Source organism: Drosophila ficusphila, unplaced genomic scaffold (genome assembly GCF_018152265.1).
Source record: "Drosophila ficusphila isolate 14025-0441.05 unplaced genomic scaffold, ASM1815226v1 contig_414, whole genome shotgun sequence".
NCBI classification, from domain to species: Eukaryota; Metazoa; Arthropoda; class Insecta; order Diptera; family Drosophilidae; genus Drosophila; species Drosophila ficusphila.
In genome coordinates this window covers 14813282-14831018 of record NW_025064328.1, presented here as the reverse complement: position 1 = coordinate 14831018, position 17737 = coordinate 14813282, and the positions used below count along the sequence as shown (strand labels likewise).

The following is a 17737-nucleotide window of genomic DNA, read 5'->3' as shown; positions in this document are numbered from 1 at the left end:
TGACGCATGTTGATATTTTCCATGGGCCTGGCAACTCCTTACCTATGCGAAATAACCGACCAAATTGATTCGTCCGGTTGTTCGTGAAAGAAGGCGGAAGGTTAAACAGTATTTGTAATATATACTTGGCAATCTATTTGAAAATTGTGAAAGTAAAAAACTACAGGAAAAATGGTACGTACCACTGCGACTTCCATTCACACTCAGTAAGGAAAACAGATGGTTAAAGTAAATTAATGGCCAATGGAAGCGAGTAGGAGTGCAAATAAGTGTCTTTGATTCGATGAATCATATAAGCATCTCCTTTGAAATCTGTATACACATACATTTAGATAAGTGTGTATATATACCAATCATATACATATATATTTCAACTTTTCTTTTTTTTTTTTTTTTTTGCTAATATGTACGTTGGCCATATTCGGGCATATATAGATTGACATGAATGTGTGCGTATACATATAAACCAAATTAGTCATTGGTAACAGCGGATATTACTCATTTATTGAAGTGTTTTTGTACTCTTCATCAATTCTCAAACTCCTAAATGGTTAAATCGCCAACAGCTATCGCAAAATAATGTTTAAAAAAGCAGCTGGAAGAATGGAGCGATTAAAATTAAAATGTTGGAAAGAGAAATGCACACACGTTTGAATTTTTATGTGTATATATTTTTACACACTTGAGGGTGTGTGGGTATACCGCTTTTTTTATATTTCGTTGGCTATAAATATGTATGTACATATGTATGTAGCTGCGGGAAATGCTTATTTTCTCGCAGACGCAAAATGTGTGTACATAAAACTATATTACCATACAGAAATATGTATAAATATATATCCATATATGTATCTGCAGACATACATATTTAAGGTGTGATCGTTTCCTTGCCGCCTTCGTATGCATGTGTCTGAGGGTGTATGTGTGTGTAGGCCATAGACGTCTGTATGTATGATTTTGATATGGTCGGCACTTTCCGAATATTATGGAAAATCGTGCATATTCTTCTGTCTTGTGGTCCCACGATAGTATAAGGGGAAATTTACAATCAGATTGCCGCTTCCCCATTTTTTTTCTCCCATTTCTCCGTCTTCTTGTCTCACCCTTAAACTTGCCGGCACTTGTGAACTTACCCTTGAACTCGTTGAGCGCCGGGTGAGAAATGTAAACGGACTGTAAAAGGGGCCACGCCCACCACTCCCAAATAAAATATATTATATATAAAACCAACTACCGTTTGAAACCGGTAAAAGTTAATCGGTGGCAACGCATATAAAAAGCATAAATGGTATGCCTTTTTGTTTGTTATTGCCGGCAATCAAAGAAATAAAATTTGCAAAGCTAAAAAGGGACGGCTATACTGTCAGCTGAAAGGTGGGCAGTTATGTCGGCAGTTGTTCTCACACACTATAACAAATGTACAGGGTGTCTTACACTTCAACCGAAACTTTAGTAATTATTATCCCTGTAAATATTTTTTTTGTCGAAAAAATTATTAGTTCACTCTTGGCTAGTCAATTAAATAAAGTAAGCTAAGCTTAATGTTTAAATCCGGCAGGAAAGTTGAGCACCCTGTGGACAGGGTGCGCATTGTTTTTGCCTAAGGCTATGCGCGCTTTTAAAATTCAAAATATTTTTATTCTACTTTCTTCTTCACAGGCTTCTGGAGTAACTGTGTCTGATGTCTGCAAGACTACATACGAAGAAATAAAGAAGGACAAAAAACATCGCTATGTCATTTTCTACATTCGCGATGAGAAGCAGATTGATGTGGAGACTGTGGCAGATCGTAACGCTGAATACGATCAGTTTCTAGAAGACATCCAAAAATGCGGTCCTGGAGAGTGCCGGTAAGTTTTTATTAATTTTATTAGTTTATTGCCAATATCCCCGTAATATTATTAGAAGTTACTAAGCAGATTTGAACGAAATTGCTTTAAACGTATGTTTCATTTACAGATATGGATTGTTCGACTTTGAATACATGCACCAATGTCAAGGCACCTCTGAAAGTTCAAAGAAGCAAAAGCTGTTCCTTATGTCGTGGTGCCCCGACACTGCCAAGGTATATTTACCATCTAAAGCACTGTAATACCAACAACTAATTTAACGAACTTCACTGCAGGTCAAGAAGAAGATGTTGTATTCCAGCTCGTTCGATGCTCTAAAGAAGTCGCTGGTGGGCGTGCAAAAGTACATACAAGCCACTGATCTTTCCGAAGCCTCCCGGGAAGCCGTTGAGGAGAAACTCCGGGCCACCGACCGCCAATAAACTGTACGAGCATTGTGCATTGCATTTAACAAACAAGGCATGCATGAAACAGCGATGGAAACACGTATCCTGTTGAGATCGCCAATTTGTATGAGAATTTTCTACATAATTTGTATTTTCAGTAGAAATAAAGAATGAAATATTTAACTTGATAAGTTTGCACTTTGACATTTCAAAACACATTACATTAAAAAATTTGTACTATCGTATAAACTTTATTTTTAGGAGTTAAGAATATGCATACGTAAGAAGTCTAATCTTATAAGCTGAACTTTTAATAGCCATGCTGAATCACTATTGTCTGGAGGACCTTTCGAATTTGGTGGCCAGTATTCAGGCACGATTTTAGGCCCAACGAAAAGGCTACCATCAGGATATCGACTGCGTGTTCCTGCAGCAGCACCGACATTTCCGGCAGATTGTCAATGGCCGTCGCCGCCACCGACGAGTTCTCGTCCCGCAGGCACTGAATGTAGGCGTTTAGGGTGCAAAGGTTGATGTCCGAGTTACCGGGGTTGTGCTTGAGGTGTCGGATTAGTATGATAAAGGCGATGGACCGGATCTGAGCGCTCGGTGAGAATATCAAATTCAGCAAACGCTCAAAAAGTTCGTTGATGAAAACGAATCTCTTGGAAGTGAGGCACTCCAGCTCCTGCATGGGTCCCAAAACCACGTCCTCTGTGTTTGCCTGCTTAATGATCTTGATCAGGTCAAGGAAGTGCGGGGATATGTCTGTAAAGTTTGATCTGCTGTATGATCCTAAGGTAAGAGCCGAAGAGGAACCCCTGCTGCCGCCAGCATCGATTGGCGTGGGCGGGTTCCCCTCGACGAGTTCCTCGCTCACAGTGGATTTGGTGGCCGGCGGCTTCACTTCGAAGTGCTCGTCTAGGTCGTACTCGTACTTCACCTCCTCGTCGTCCAGCTCGGAGGCCGAGTGTGACTTGTGCTGCAGCAGGGCCACTGCTTGAACCAGAACCTGCAGCTTTCCCAGAGAAGTATACTTCACAGCAAGTTCTTTAAGGATGCCCACGTACTGTTCGATAAAGAGCAGGGCGCTCGACGGGTTGTAGTTGATGTAGGCCTGCAGCATCTGCACGAACTTGTTCAGCATCTGACAGGCCTCCTTCACCGAGCTGTGGTGCTTGAAGAAGTTAAAGTAGCACGACAGCGTATTCTGGATCTCGTTCTTGTACGAGTCCTCGAAAATTGTCGGCTGAAGGAGCTCTAGGGTCCTCAGAATCTGGACGAATCGGTGAAAGTGGTGCTCCTCGCGCAGAGCCTTCATGCTCATCTGTGCGCGGCCTTGCATAATCGACGACAAAACACTCAGCTGGCGCAAAAAGAGCAGAGGGTGGGAGGCGGCCAGCTTGCGGAGAAGCAACTCTGTGTCCGATGACAGGGTTTCAAAGTCCTTCTTGCCTACAAGACTTCCCAGGCAGGTGATCAGATTATTGGACACCTTATCCGCCTGACAGCCCTTCAAGCTCTGCAACTTGTACGCCTGTTCGCTGGTTTTGCTCCGTTTTAGGAACTTTACGCGCGGATACATAATATACATTTGCTGCAAAGCCTGCAGTTTAAGGTAATCCGACACTGCACTGTTTTCCACGTGCTCCATCACCCGGACCATTAGGTCTCTCCGCTTCTCCGTCAGCTTGAACAAAAGGTTCATTCGTGAACAGAGTTTGAAGTCGTAGTTTCTGCTGTCCGCTTTGATCTCGGAGAGGCCCTCGTGCAGGATGAAGTGAGCAAACGGTTCCAGCTCCGAATTTTTCAGTAAGAAAAATGCGTCCGGGCGAACGTTCTTCGACATGTACTTTTCGCGACCCTTCCACAGTTTTGGATTTGTGGTCAGCGCCTCGAAGTAGTTCAGAACCGTCGCGTAATCGTAGTCACCATGGAAGTTCTTGAACAAATATTCGGCAATTCTTTCGATCGTGTCCCAGTTGGTTTGGTGGTTAATCAATGACAACAGGTAAAACCTAAACTCGCGACAGGATTTTGAGAACAGGAAGCGCTCCTTCATCAGCTGCGTGGAAACGATTTCGGGATCTACTTCGGACAGCCAGTCGATGAAGAGACCGTTGTGAAAGAGCTGGTCGCTTTTGGTCTTCGCAACGGCTTTGCAGTCTTTGCTCTGATCAAAGCCCTCTATGATGCCCCTGACGATCCGCTTTCTTGCCAATAAGGCGGTATTTGCTTTAAACTGCTGGACGTAAATCTCTCGGGAATTTCTCAACATAAACACGAGGCTTTCGTGGTACAGCTCCGTTTGATACAGTAGTCTGGAGTCGGTGAAGTTGTGCTTGAAAATACTGAAGTTCTTTTGCAGCGTGTTCTCTAGGATGTGGTACTTGTCGCTGTGCAACATGCAGCTAAAAAATGTTCTTAGAAATGTGCAGGCGTGCCGACTCATAATGACGTCACATCCCATTGCTATTACCTCTGTTATGGCGGTGACCAAATCATTTCCATTGCTATTAGAGCTGACCAGCATTTCCAACAGCTTCTGAATCAAGGATCGACAGTCACCCCTCTGTGCAGTCAGGTGATCGGGCTGCGTGAGAATGCTCTGGGCCACCTCCTTGGTGGCCAAAAGATCGCTGCGACCACTAGTCATCTCCGAGGTATCGTAGTCTCCGATTTCCACAGTCTCCTGGATCATGACGCTGATCTTTGGCAGATCCGGCACGGTTTGCGAATGGGAGTGCAGATCGAGCGCCTGCACGGTGTAGTGGCCATTCTTCGCCCCCCGCGCCTGCTGAATCTCGATCAACTGCGCCAAGTACGCTTTGTTAAGGATGGCGTTCTTTACGAGGTCGAACTGCTCCAGCACAGCGGTGTCCAGCATGGCCAATAACTTTGACATCGAGTTGACCGGCGTGCCGAAGTTCTGCACAAACAGCACAATCTGGTCTGGAGTCAGGTCGTAAAGTGCAGCCTCGATCAGCCTGTCCACCGAAGAGCGTATCATCTTTAGCTTCAGCCAGTCAGGCAGCAGCTGCACCTGTTCTTGGGGCATGCTGGGCAAAAATGCAACGGGCGCCGGTCGTCCTGGCGGGAACCAGTAGTCCAAAATGGGTATTGACTCGGGCATGTTGCTGTTTGAATAAGTCAGCAGGATTATAAACGCGTGGATTATGTTTATGTGCAGGGGCAACTGCACTCCGTCGTCAAACTGTACCATTAGTAGGTCCGGGTACTCGGTCCACTCATACGGCTCGTGGTACTCCCTAAGCTTAATGATATAATTATTAAACATGACGAACAGGCATTTGAGAGTCTGAATGCGGTTCTCGTCTGGGACGTAATCGTAGTCCTCTTGGGAAATAATAATGTGCTGAAACATTGTGCTGCGCTCCACTATCAATTGCGCCATATCGATTACATGGTCCAGCATTTCGTTTACCGGATCGTTTAGCGTGTGGGCCGTAATGAACTGGATATACGCCATAATCAGTTCCGGGCAGTTCTCCACTTGGCAGGCTGCCCGCAGCTGGGGAATAATGAACGGTTTAACCTCAAAGAAATGGGGAATTTGTTGTATCGACTTTAGGAGCCATTCGTTTTCAAAGTCTCCCGAGTGCCTGAAAATGATCTTCAGACCCGAAAGAGCAGCTACCCGAGATTGCTTCACGGTAGACGACAAGCGTCTAAATATGTAATCCAAAAGTTCGCAAACGATTTGGTGGCTGAGATTCCCGTCGAATATCAAATTTCGCAGGAAGTTAACCAGTTCGGCATCGCGGCTGTTTTCCTCGTTTATTATGTGCGCGTTGAAGAGCAGGAATTCGCACAGACACTGAACTGGAAGGTGACTGAAATCACCCTCGCTGTTTTGGACTAGGTCCGAAAGCCAGGGCATGGACTGTGTTGTGCCCTGTCTCTGGATTATGTCCAGCAGCAAGTCTGGCTTGCGGCAGCGGCAGAACAGGTGGCCCAGCTTGTAGGTCTGGTTAAGAAACTTCAGTTGGTCTAACACCATGGAGGGTACCTTGCGTGGCGTACCCATTGGGTCCATCAGCATGAGCTGGGTAATGAGGATCGCCGTCTCCTCTGTGATAACTGCATGTGGCGATGTTTGGGCAGCTAAGTACGTTTCGAACTGCAGAATGTGGTCTCTTTCCACTGTGATTATCTAAAAAAAAAAGACTTTATTATTACACAAACAGCAACCAGTTATTTTTTTTAAATGTGTACCTGCAACTCGTCCTTGTTGGCTGCGGAATTGTTAAATTGGTTGGTTATGCATATTTCCATCATCATCTTCATTGTTGGGTAGTGATCCCAGCAAAAGGCTCCAAAAGTAGAGGGATTGTGCGCAGATATCATCAACAATATGAGCCAGGCCTTCCAGTAAAACGCAATGATGGCCAGCTTAGGTGGCTCATAATCTGAGGGCAGGCGAATATTCTCTGGATGGTGGTATTCCGACATGCTGAACAGAAAGTCGATGATGTCAAACTTGTTGGCCTGCACAGCCGGGATGTTGGTGGCCTTCATCCCTGAGACTCGCTTGATAACCAGCAACAGCACATCGAAGGTGTTCGCAATGGAGAAGGGAATATCCTTCGTAATGCCAATCAGGATTATGCGCAGCAAAGTCTCCTCGTGAATTGGCGTCTCGGAGATGATTCTCAGGATAGCCCCACGTTCCGGCTCCGAGGGCCACTGATCGCAGCGCGAGTATTGCTCCGGGCTGTCCAGCAGCAGCAGTTTGTGCAATGCCTGGTGATATTCGGCGGCAGGAATCTTGAAGATAGTGGGCACGGTTTCGTACATCCACGAAACTGTGTCCAATTGTATCTGCGACATTTGGTTGTACAGCTTGAGCAGAGCGTGGTTGTTTTTCGTGTCCCGATTGGTTTTCAGAGACAAACTGGCTTCCCTAGCTTGTGGCGTGGCCGAAAGAAACATGCAGAGACACACGATGTCCACCATTGAGTGGAAGATGCGCTCCTTGAACTCAAACAATTCTATTTGCGGTGTGAGGTCTTCCCGTTCACTTAGAAAGGTTTTGCAAAATTTGACCAAGTTCACATCAAAGCGCAGCATCCGCACAAGCTCCCTTAGAAAGACTCGCAGTGTCCGCAGACAATCGTCCCGTTGGAGCAAAAACTCCTGATAGATTTCAGCCAGATTTGCAGCGGACTGATCAGAAGACGTTTGGAACATTGTGGCTGTTAAAAATCATTTAATACTGATAAGTATATAAAGTTAATGGGGACTTTGATAATTTACCTAGCATTCCCATATTGTTCGGATTCCTGGTGTTGGACAATTCATTTTGCACGACCAGCTTCATCACAGTACTTAAGATATCCGGCTGCAGATAGATCATCTCCTTAAGGCACGACATGTAGTGGTTAATCAGGGGCTTTGTTTTAAGCCGCATCTTCACCAGAACCAGAAGAACTTCATTGTCCTGCGTATTGCGCCCTTTTATGTTGAAGCATATATACGAGAGCAGCTGCTGGGCGAACTTGACCAGTTTTCCGTTGTGAATCCACAGCTCCAGCCGCGAGATACTGAGACATCGCACCTCTGCTATACCGGAGGTAGTACAGAGAAATTTAAGAAAGTTTCGGGTGTAGTTATCCTGCTGCTGTCGCTTGTTTAGCTGATCGCGAATGGCGTCGCTGACATGCTTCTGAACCACGGCATCGCTAAACCTGGGTTTTGTGGTGCACATTGCGTCGGAAATGGGCTCAGATTCGGCGTTCAGGGGACTGGCATCCAGGCTCTGAGTGGAGTTGTCCCCGGAGTCGTCGTCCACAGTCATGCTATCCCTGTGCGCCTGGCCTGAAGGAAGGGCAGTGCTGACATCCCAGCGGAGGAGACTAATGTGTGGAGTTCGGGTTTTGAAAGCGGCGCAAATGTTCTTTACTAAAGGAGCGCACAAGTCATTATCTGCCCAGTATCGCTCGTTGACCGCATCGTCTATATACGTGCGAAGAAGGATCTCCGGCCATTGCGGAATGTCTACAAAGCCCCTGGTCAGCAAGTTGGCAAACAGGATGTGCAGATTGGTGTTGAACCTCATTTTCACATTGGCCTCTCGCCGCAGGAAGGATAGCAACGCGCAGGCTACAATATCAGTGCAGAATATACTCGGCTGCAGCTTGGCAACGTATATAAGGGCCAACAAAGCTATGTTGTCCACCTTGGAACGCGAGGAGCTTGTCGTGGTCTGTTTAATAACGCCACAGACCAGCCGACCCACAGTTTCGCTGTCGTTTTGCTCCAAGGCCACGTAAATGGTCTCGATTACTGTCTCCAGATCACAATCGATGGCGAATTGCTCCCAGGTTTCGCATTGGCTACTTCCGGAGGATATATCCGTGGCGCCCGCATCCTTTAGATTGCCTCGAAATCTCTTGCTCGAACTGGCCAATGAAGACGGGGCCTCGCGCTTCCTGTCCGACGAGGATATTGCCTTAATAGGCATGATTTTGGACTTGGTATCATCGCGAACGCTCTTGGTGCCGAGGGCAAATAGTTCTCCACCCAGCGGTACCTTTTTTTGGGATCTATTCGACCCGCTGCCTTTTCCGCGGTCCATTTTTATTTTGCGGATTGCAACGAATGCGACGTAGTGTGACCGAAGATTTTGAAACGCGCAATCCCCTACCAACGCATTGGGGCGTCTGTGCGATATCTTTAATTTGAAACAACGGAATTGTTGTAAGCTAAATCACGTTCTTCGCTTGCCAGTCCCCTTAGGGTCACACTAAAACACGAAAATTGCTTGTAAATTTGTAGGGGGAAAAATCCCTTGAAAAGTTGCGATATAAACAAAACTTAGACAATATGTTTATGTCCATCGCACCGCCACTCATGGACTTCGAAGACGAGCTGTTGTGGATAAATCAGTCGAACAGCGAAAAAGTCGAGATCTTATATGACAAGTCTAACTATGTTACTCCCAATACCAAACACCTTATCGAACAGGCATTTCTTCAGCCGCTAAGTCTGCAGGATCAACATATTTTGTTTGACGACTTGCTAAAACAAAACACCGACATTGCTCGCCAGTATGGATTGACTCCGGCTAAAGTACGTTTTTGAATCCACAAACTAATAAAACCATAACAGTTTTTGAATTGCAGTTACCTTTGCTGGTTGAGAACAATCCCCTTATCTCCATTGAGATTTTATTAAGACTGATGATGACCACCGACATAACAGAGTATTTCAACATATTAGTTAATATGAATATAACGCTTCACTCCATGGAAGTGGTCAACAGGTATATTGGATCAAATGTTAATACCTAAGACCTCTGTCATGTATAATTCATTCTCTAGGCTCACCACGTCGGGTCCTCTGCCCACGGAGTTTATCCATTTATACATAAGCAATTGCATCTCTACATGTGAAACAGTAAAGGATAAGTACATGCAGTCCCGACTCGTGCGGCTGGTTTGCGTATTTCTCCAGTCCTTGATTCGAAACAAAATTGTTAACGTTAAGGTAATTACAATTTGCTGAAGTTCAGTCAGTTAACTTAAACAAACCGGCTGTTTCCAGGAACTTTTCATTGAAATCGAAGCCTTTTGCGTGGGTTTCAGCAAGATCAAGGAAGCAGCCGCCTTGTACCGGCTCATCAAACACCTGGAAACCGGAGAAAGTGCTCTGTCCTCGAATTCGATAACAAAGTAGCAATCTGCCGACGTGTTACGTTTAAAGCTTAGATCGTAAATAGCCAATTAAAACTCCCTTTGTACATGTAAAACAAATTCGCATTTAATAACTTAAATATCTAGTGTAGAGTTGTGTGTTTATGAGTGAGTGTTTTTTGCTACCGCGCTGGTGTGAAAGTAGAGTGGCTCTGTTGAGGGCTTGGGGAAACGGCTTAAATAGCGTTCAAGTCTTAGAAATTTAATCGAAATCAGGCGCTTGTCAAACCACCAGCCGTTGATCTCGTTGTGAATAATGCCTGCGTCCTCCTCGCTGGCGCATCGGATGTATACGCAGCAGGACTGAATGTCTAGCTGGACGTCACAGATCTTGCAGCGAGAGCCAACCTTTTCAATGATCGACTCCACAATGGACTGCTTAAGGTTGGCCTGATCGACCTCTGAGGAGTCAAACATGTGTCGTATTTTTAGGCAAGGCGTCGGTGGATTAACAATCTTGTTTGAGTTGTCGAAGGCGGGACTCTGCCATTTTTTCACCAGACTCAGATCCTTTTTGTCCAGGTTCCGGTTCCACGCAATCGTGCGCATCGCCTTTCCGTCGCGATTTACCATTCCAAACAGCACACGGCTGTCGTTATTTTCCAGCTGCTTGAGAGCCTTGTTCCACGCAGACAGGTTCTTAGTGCGCTTCTTGGCGGGCAAGAATTTATCCTGCAGCTGACTTATGATCACCTCAGGACTCTCGGACTGGGAACTTAAGTAAATCAGCTCGTTGATTATGTCCTTTGAAAATTGATCAACCGCCAGCAATGCTTCCTTTTGCTTGACTCGGTAAATTACCACCGCAAAGTAGACGGCGAGAAAAGCAGCTACCAATAGAACCAACGTCCCGATCACGGCGAAGAAGCGGGTCATTTTTTTTTTTGGCAATGCACTTGAGGGGCAGATTTGGTTCGGAGAGCTCAAAGTATGCCCCCTGACCAATGTGGTTAGAAGACTCCACCACTTCAATGCTCCACTGCGGATTTTCAGCAATAAGATATTTGGCAGCTAAGAGGTTGCTGTGCAGATTTCCCCTGTGAGTCTTTGGACTGCTGACCATTTCTCTCACAAACTCACTAACCTCAAGGGTGGGCGACAAACTGGCATCTTCGCAGTGATGAAGCCTGGCTCGCTCGTTAAGATGTCTAAAGAGTTCCTCGCTTAAATCCAGCGCACCTTTCAGCGAGTCTTTTGCTAAGCAATTAACACTTTCGCTGACCATTTGCAAGTCGTTGGGGTTACATAATGTATACTTTAAAGCGGTTTTGTCAATAGAACTCTGCTCGAACCTCTTTCCCACATACAAAACCGTTATTATTGTCAAAAATATTAAGAACAGCAAAATGAGCACTTTTGGTATTACGTATGGTCGGTTGTCAGGGTTTTTAAAAAACGATTTAAGGTCCGACAAACCGAATCTAGAAAGTCTTTCGCTCCTAGGCGGGATTCTCGACGCCTGAGTTGTTGGATAATTGATTTTTCGCTGTAAAGTTGTATCCCTAAAGCTGAGCAGTCTGTTTACAACGCCTCCATCGGACATCTTGACCTTGCCGCTGGATTTTCCATAATTATTCGAAGTGTCTACAGTGTACGGTAATGAGCACTGCTGTCGGTACTTGCCATTAAGACCTAAACCGTGGGGCGAGCATTCCCCATCGTAATTGGAGGCCACCACAGGCGGTGGGGCGTACATTTTGGAAGCAGACAAGTGTAGCGGACTCGAGTCGCTCTCGTCAAAACTTCGATTAAAAATGGAGGAGCTGCGGCTCAGCTCTACGTCGTTATTATTGTCTAGCCCATTCGCGTATCCAGGGGGCTGGTACTGAGGAAACTGTGGGTAGCCTGGCGACTCCAACTGCTGTTTGGAATACAGAACGTACTTGCTGCTTCGCTTTTTAAGCTTGTCCGCTCGGGTGTGCTTCCTCAACTTTTCAATTAAAATCGATCTTGTTGTCTCCGTGACCGGGGTGCTGGGAAAACCGCTCTGGATTAGCTTTCTATGTAGCTCCTTGTCGCTCAAACTATTAAGGCTCTCGGTTGACATTTTCCTTCGCTCTGCAAAAGACAGAAAATTGTTTAAATTGTTTATATGCATACATTGCAGTCAACAAATTCCTATATATGTGAAATTGCATTGTGAAACACATTTTCTCCAGTTCATACAGTAAGTTTTAAATGGCCCATTGGCCAGTTAATCGTACTTTACAAGTATTTATACAAACCGTAATGCTATATTACCATTAATCTGTTTATAGTACAACAAACATGCACAAATTTGCAATATTAACGCCGTTCAGAGATAACTTACCTATACAAATACACTGATATAGAAAAGTCTAAGAAAAGATCGCATCACTCAATGTGTACGATAATTACATAAAAATAAAATAAGTTACAGAGTTTAAAGCAACAGTCTTACAACCATATTTTGATTACATTACAAATTTATACGGCACATACTAAATTATTAAGTCAAGGGTGCGGCGAGAGATCAACTGGAACGGAGATAATGAAACATACAAAAAATCACGACATCGGGTCGAAGTATCGTTATGTCCTAACTTGCACTTAGTTTAAAAATTCAAAAAGATAATATTATATTTTGTTCGAAAAGAAAAGTTGGGCTAAATTTTTAGTTATTATTGATTAATTCAGCGTTGGGGATGTAGTAGTAGTAGTAGTAGTAGTAACATAAGAGACGTTTAATGTGTATGATTGTTAAATTGTAGTATGTTGCTTGTTGCATTGTTGTATGTTGCTTGGGACATTGGACGCGTCCTAACCTAAAATTTGCTTATTGAGGGTTGTATATTAAATATTGGATGTTTTATATTGATTGTTGAATGACTTGTTAATTTTTCTACAATCAATTCTCAACTAAAATCGCTTGATTTTTTTGTGAAGTAATTGTTAGATACCACACTTTGACCATGCTAAAGGTGCAGTGCATCATTGCTCACACCATTAAAAAGTAAATGTAAACTTATTCTAAATTGAATATAAAAAATTCAAAATAAGTATTTAACGAAAAATAAATAAATAATAAACTTACCGCTTTACGTTCCTTCCCTGTCGTTCCAGAAAACAAACTAACACTTTGCTTGCCTCCATTTCTATCGAAATTGGCTATTTGGAAAGCGATGGCAAACTATCGGTGGAGGCCAATCAGTTTTCTTAAATTGTAGATACATTTATATGTGTTTGTGCTTTAAGAATTAAAATATTGTATGCCTTTTGCAAAGGTGCGTATACGGAAGCTACCTGTTCTCAATCGATGGCGAGTTTTCCTCCCAGCATCGTTTGGCATTTTCAGTGCGAAAGTGTGAAAAGTGTGTGTGTACACACATAATTTGTAAATGCAGTGCGACATATAGACAAGTGCATACACATACGCACCGTGCCACCATAAAAATATACCAAACTGTAGTCGGCAAAATGTTGCGTGGAAACTTAAAGATTTTGCTTTCTTTTTTAGGCTGACGCGAATGCCCGATACAACTGACCACAGGCATGAATCGTAGGGGTTTAAACGCTGGCAATACGATGACTTCTCAAGCGAACATTGACGACGGCAGCTGGAAGGCGGTTTCGGAGGGTGGATCGATGCTGCCTGCGTCCAATTCAGCGGCTTTAAATCCGGACGGAAGCAATCAGAGCGGCTTCGCGCAGGGCGGCTTGCCGTACAACTCGGGCGGCAATCCCTACCCACCCGCCGGCCAATCCTCACCAGCTGGCAACCAGTCCATCGTGTTCCAGAACTCCAACCAGCCTGGCTCGAACACACCTCAGTATACCTCTTCACCTGCTCCCTCAGGCTCATCGACACCCGGACCTGTTGGTGCGCAGAACATTCCCGGCAACTATCCACAGTCTGCGACGGCGGGCAATTTTAACGGTCCCGTAGGCGGACCCTTCGGCTCGCCTTCGTCTGGGTTGGGCCAATTCAGTCGGCCGGCCAGCTCGGGCACTCCATTCAACAGCGGCCAGGCCGGGCACTTCTCATCGCCCACGGTCTTCGGCGTTGGCGGGCAGTTCAACCCGATGCCGCCCGCATCGCCATTTGGGCACGGAGGCAACCACCCGATGATGGGAGGACCCCAGCAGATGGAGCGCATTGATCAAGGCTTCAGGCGGCACAATTCCTACTTCAGCCACACGGAGCACCGCGTCTTCGAGCTAAACAAGCGTCTGCAACAGCGAAACGAGGAGAGCGACAACTGCTGGTGGGACTCCTTCACCACGGAGTTCTTTGAGGATGACGCCCGGCTGACGATACTGTTCTGCCTGGAGGATGGTCCAAAGCGGTACACAATCGGGCGCACTCTCATCCCGCGCTTCTTTCGCAGCATATACGAGGGCGGCGTTTCGGACCTGTACTTCCAGCTGAAACACGCCAAGGAGTCGTTCCACAACACGTCCATTACGCTGGACTGTGACCAGTGCACAGTGATCACGCAGCACGGCAAGCCCTTTTTCACGAAGGTCTGCGCGGACGCAAGACTGATCTTGGAGTTCATGTACGACGACTACATGCGCATTAAGTCGTGGCATATGACCATCAAAGGACACCGCGAGCTCATTCCAAGGTCCGTGATCGGAACCAGTATGCCGGCCGATCCGATGCTGATGGATCAAATTACCAAGAACATCACGCGGGCTGGCATAACAAACTCCACCCTGAACTATCTGCGCCTGTGTGTCATTCTTGAGCCGATGCAGGAGCTGATGTCACGGCACAAGGCGTACGCTCTGAGTCCGCGTGACTGTTTGAAAACAACGCTGTTCCAGAAGTGGCAGCGTATGGTGGCCCCGCCTGGTAAAAAGACCCTCAGCGACCTCCTAATAAAAGGCGCAAACGGAAGGGCTCCAACTCGGGCGGCGGTAACAACTCGAACACGCCGCCCGTGACGAACCAAAAGCGCTCCCCCTCCGGCCCCAGTTTCTCCCTATCCTCCCAGGATGTGATGGTGGTTGGCGAACCGACGCTGATGGGCGGCGAGTTCGGCGAAGAGGACGAGCGGCTGATCACCAGGTTGGAGAACACGCAATACGACGGAACCAATGCCGTGGAGCACGATAATCACACCGGCTTCGGGCACGCAGACTCGCCCATTTCCGGCTCAAATCCGTGGAGCATCGATCGGGCGGGAGCCATCCCGGCCAGCCCTGGGAACGGAGCTGCCCCGCAGAACAACGCGAATATATCTGATATAGACAAAAAGAGTCCCATTGTATCGCAATAGAAATTAATAAAAACTTAATAATTCGCTATATTGTCAAATGTATTTTCATACTTGCATGTAAAAATATTTAAATAAAGCTTTCAAGTTTAGGAAATGTATATAAGACATACATACATACATATTAAATCTATTTAATTGTACTTTAAGTCCTCTATTCTATTCATAATATCTATTATATAATTGTAGCGTAGGATATTTCTGTTCTGTCTTGACTGCCTTGCAAAGTACTTAATGTGTTGTTTTAGTAAAACATTACTTTTAAGCACAACGCAAAAACATTGAAAGCTCTTTTTTTTACATGTTTTCGTATGGATCAGCAGGCTCTGACCTTTTTTGGGGGGTTTTTTGAAGTTTCTACCGATTGTAAGGGCTTGATTGCCTGTGGAACAAAAGTAATATGTACAAATTCCTATATAGTAATTATTAAATGAAATGGGAATGTAAATGTATTAAAGGTATTATTTTTAACTCCTCTTTTCTCTAGTTAAAGCTTTAGACGTGGCATTGCCGTCTATTTAGTTGGGATTGTAATCGCATTATTTACCCATTGCATACCCTACCCATGATTTTACAAAGTCCCGCTCCTTTGCGCATGCACGAATATCTGCGGGATACAGATACACAGTTTCTGCTCCACATTCAGTTATACTATACAGTCGCGCGTTTAAGAAGGATGCTATTTCTAAATAAAAACCGAGCGCTTTCTTTGGTGTTTAATTTTCTTTTCTTAATTATTCTCATGTCATCGAGTGTCCAAGCAGATGAGAGAAACATAAATAAATTACTTAACAACCAGGTGGTGGTTAGTCGCCAAATAATGTGCATCTTGGGAAAAAGCGAATGCGACCAACTGGGGCTACAACTCAAAGGTAATCAAACGGGAAACCAGTTCAGTTTCTATAAAAAAGAAGTGCCGGGATAAATAGTTTTTTAACATTTTCCAGTTTTAATTTATACCTATTTCCGTATAAAAACTTTAAATTAATTTTTTTTTAATAACAGCTGCCCTCCCAGAAGTCATAACCAGAAAATGCAGGAACTGCTCCCCACAACAGGCTCAAAAGGCGCAAAAGCTAACCACATTTTTGCAGACTAGATACCCGGACGTTTGGGCAATGCTTCTAAGAAAGTACGATAGTGCCTGAACGTGGCAATTAAATGTTCTTCTCATGCATCGAAAATAATAAATTAGTCTCGACATCACTCCCGGCACTGGGCTTTTTTATTTATGGGCTCCTTCTCCTGAAATTTGTAGTGGAAAATCTTTCTAAACCCTAAATAAAAATAACACAGGTTTATACACACGAATGTATTTTACACCTTATCATTATATAAACTCTACAAGTACGTCTTTAAGGGGGCCATCATTTGCTTTGGCTCTCTAGATAGACTGTGGCATTGTCCACACCCAAGAACTGATGTATACTCAGCGTCGATAGCATTTTCATCTGTCCCTGATAGAGGACATCGGCGATAATCTTCTCAGCATATATAGCCTGGGTGCTGTCCATCGATCGCAACTTGTGGGCGATGATTTTTCCAAAATTCGAGAAATGATCGTCCAGTTGGCTGTCCGCACTTTTAAGTGCTAGCGAAAAAAGTCGGTCGAAGTCGATAGTGGAGATGTCCGCTCGGAATTTTCCAGGCTGTGGCTCGTTATCCTCTGATATTTGAGAGGATACAGAGGAAGAACGTTTCCGGGTGATGTGGTTTTGGACCTGATTATGGTTCTGTTTTTGTTGGCTGTGAACCACAATGCGCTTGCTAGGCGATTCGGGGTCGCCATGAGGGGACTTGACCAAGTCCGGGACGGATTTTCTTCGGGCTGACAACAGCCTGTTGTTCGCGGGCACCACGATCTCAACCTCCTTGATGGTGGCGCCACCAGCATGGTTGTTTGGATTGATTGACTTAATACTGATAACGGGGTCAGCGGCGGCGGCCTCCTCGAAGATGTTGGCACAAAATTCGTTAGCGCTGTTATTGGGCGACAACTTGATCGCATCCGTCGAAGGTTTTGCAGGTTTGGAAAGACTCTCTGCGTCGGAGAATTCGTCGCAGATCTCCGGTTGCACTAGCTGAACGGAGCCGCCTTCCAAACACCCCGACTGCTCGCGCTTGCACTTCTTGTCGGGAATCTCTTCGTCCTTCAGGAACATCAGGGACTCGAAATATCGCCGCTTTGGGCAGTAGGGCTCGTACTTCTCTCCCTTCTTCTTGACCTCGTTGTATTTCCTTAACTGATGACGAAATGCACAACGCAGATTGTTTATCTTTTGCTTTGTTCGCTCGACATTGTACATTTCCCCATGCTTGGTGGCCACCTCTATCAGTTTTGCATAGGCCTCCTGCCGGCGACTGCGGTTTCTAAAGTCCGCCGAATCCGCCTTCCATAGGCACGGATTGCACTTATATTCCTCTATAAAGTCGTCTATAAAGTCCATTTTTGTTTACTAAATGAAAAACACTGTAGTTGACGGGCCACCTAGTGTATGTTTGTGTGCATGTGTGTAGCATCAATAACTATCGTTACGCGATTG

At 45.2% G+C, this 17737-nt stretch overlaps 7 protein-coding genes across 8 annotated transcripts; 4 read left to right on the top strand and 3 right to left on the bottom strand.

The window, feature by feature from the left end:
- The first annotated feature begins 44 nt into the window (after positions 1-44).
- On the top strand, positions 45-2424 carry LOC108090868 (cofilin/actin-depolymerizing factor homolog). The gene is made up of 4 exons (XM_017189760.1): positions 45-174; positions 1660-1850; positions 1960-2065; positions 2126-2424. Exons 1-4 carry the CDS (start codon positions 172-174, stop codon positions 2270-2272), a joined length of 447 nt encoding a protein of 148 aa, XP_017045249.1. The 5' UTR covers positions 45-171; the 3' UTR covers positions 2273-2424.
- A 35-nt stretch (positions 2425-2459) lies between these two features.
- LOC108090867 (integrator complex subunit 1) lies at positions 2460-8869 on the bottom strand. The gene is made up of 3 exons (XM_017189758.1): positions 7514-8869; positions 6473-7452; positions 2460-6410 (listed from the first exon to the last, which is right to left on the bottom strand). Exons 1-3 carry the CDS (start codon positions 8832-8834, stop codon positions 2547-2549), a joined length of 6165 nt encoding a protein of 2054 aa, XP_017045247.1. The 5' UTR covers positions 8835-8869; the 3' UTR covers positions 2460-2546.
- Positions 8870-8976: 107 nt separating this feature from the next.
- LOC108090744 (CCR4-NOT transcription complex subunit 11) lies at positions 8977-10031 on the top strand. Of its 2 annotated transcripts, none has more exons than XM_017189569.2 (4): positions 8977-9328; positions 9382-9521; positions 9580-9745; positions 9803-10026. In XM_017189569.2, the coding sequence occupies exons 1-4, from the start codon at positions 9083-9085 to the stop codon at positions 9932-9934; spliced, it is 684 nt and encodes a 227-aa protein (XP_017045058.1). In that variant the 5' UTR covers positions 8977-9082; the 3' UTR covers positions 9935-10026. The 2 variants fall into 2 exon arrangements, with proteins under 2 accessions (XP_017045058.1, XP_017045059.1); XM_017189570.1 differs by having other exon boundaries at positions 9259-9328; positions 9368-9521; positions 9803-10031.
- Positions 9997-12427, bottom strand: LOC108090738 (inner nuclear membrane protein Man1). The gene is given in 3 exon segments (XM_017189561.2): positions 9997-10836; positions 10838-12009; positions 12263-12427. Coding segments are annotated over 2 exon segments (1944 nt in total). The 5' UTR covers positions 11999-12009; positions 12263-12427; the 3' UTR covers positions 9997-10053.
- A 637-nt stretch (positions 12428-13064) lies between these two features.
- On the top strand, positions 13065-15473 carry LOC108090739 (LIM domain-binding protein 2). Its single transcript, XM_017189562.2, is given in 3 exon segments — positions 13065-13196; positions 13430-14770; positions 14773-15473. Coding segments are annotated over 2 exon segments (1731 nt in total). The 5' UTR covers positions 13065-13196; positions 13430-13464; the 3' UTR covers positions 15198-15473.
- Positions 15474-15823: 350 nt separating this feature from the next.
- Positions 15824-16409, top strand: LOC108090745 (allergen Tha p 1). The gene is made up of 2 exons (XM_017189571.2): positions 15824-16066; positions 16200-16409. Exons 1-2 carry the CDS (start codon positions 15871-15873, stop codon positions 16340-16342), a joined length of 339 nt encoding a protein of 112 aa, XP_017045060.1. The 5' UTR covers positions 15824-15870; the 3' UTR covers positions 16343-16409.
- An 82-nt stretch (positions 16410-16491) lies between these two features.
- LOC108090742 lies at positions 16492-17713 on the bottom strand. Its single transcript, XM_017189567.1, has one exon. The coding sequence runs from the start codon at positions 17639-17641 to the stop codon at positions 16562-16564; it is 1080 nt and encodes a 359-aa protein (XP_017045056.1). The 5' UTR covers positions 17642-17713; the 3' UTR covers positions 16492-16561.
- Between the last annotated feature and the right edge of the window lie 24 nt (positions 17714-17737).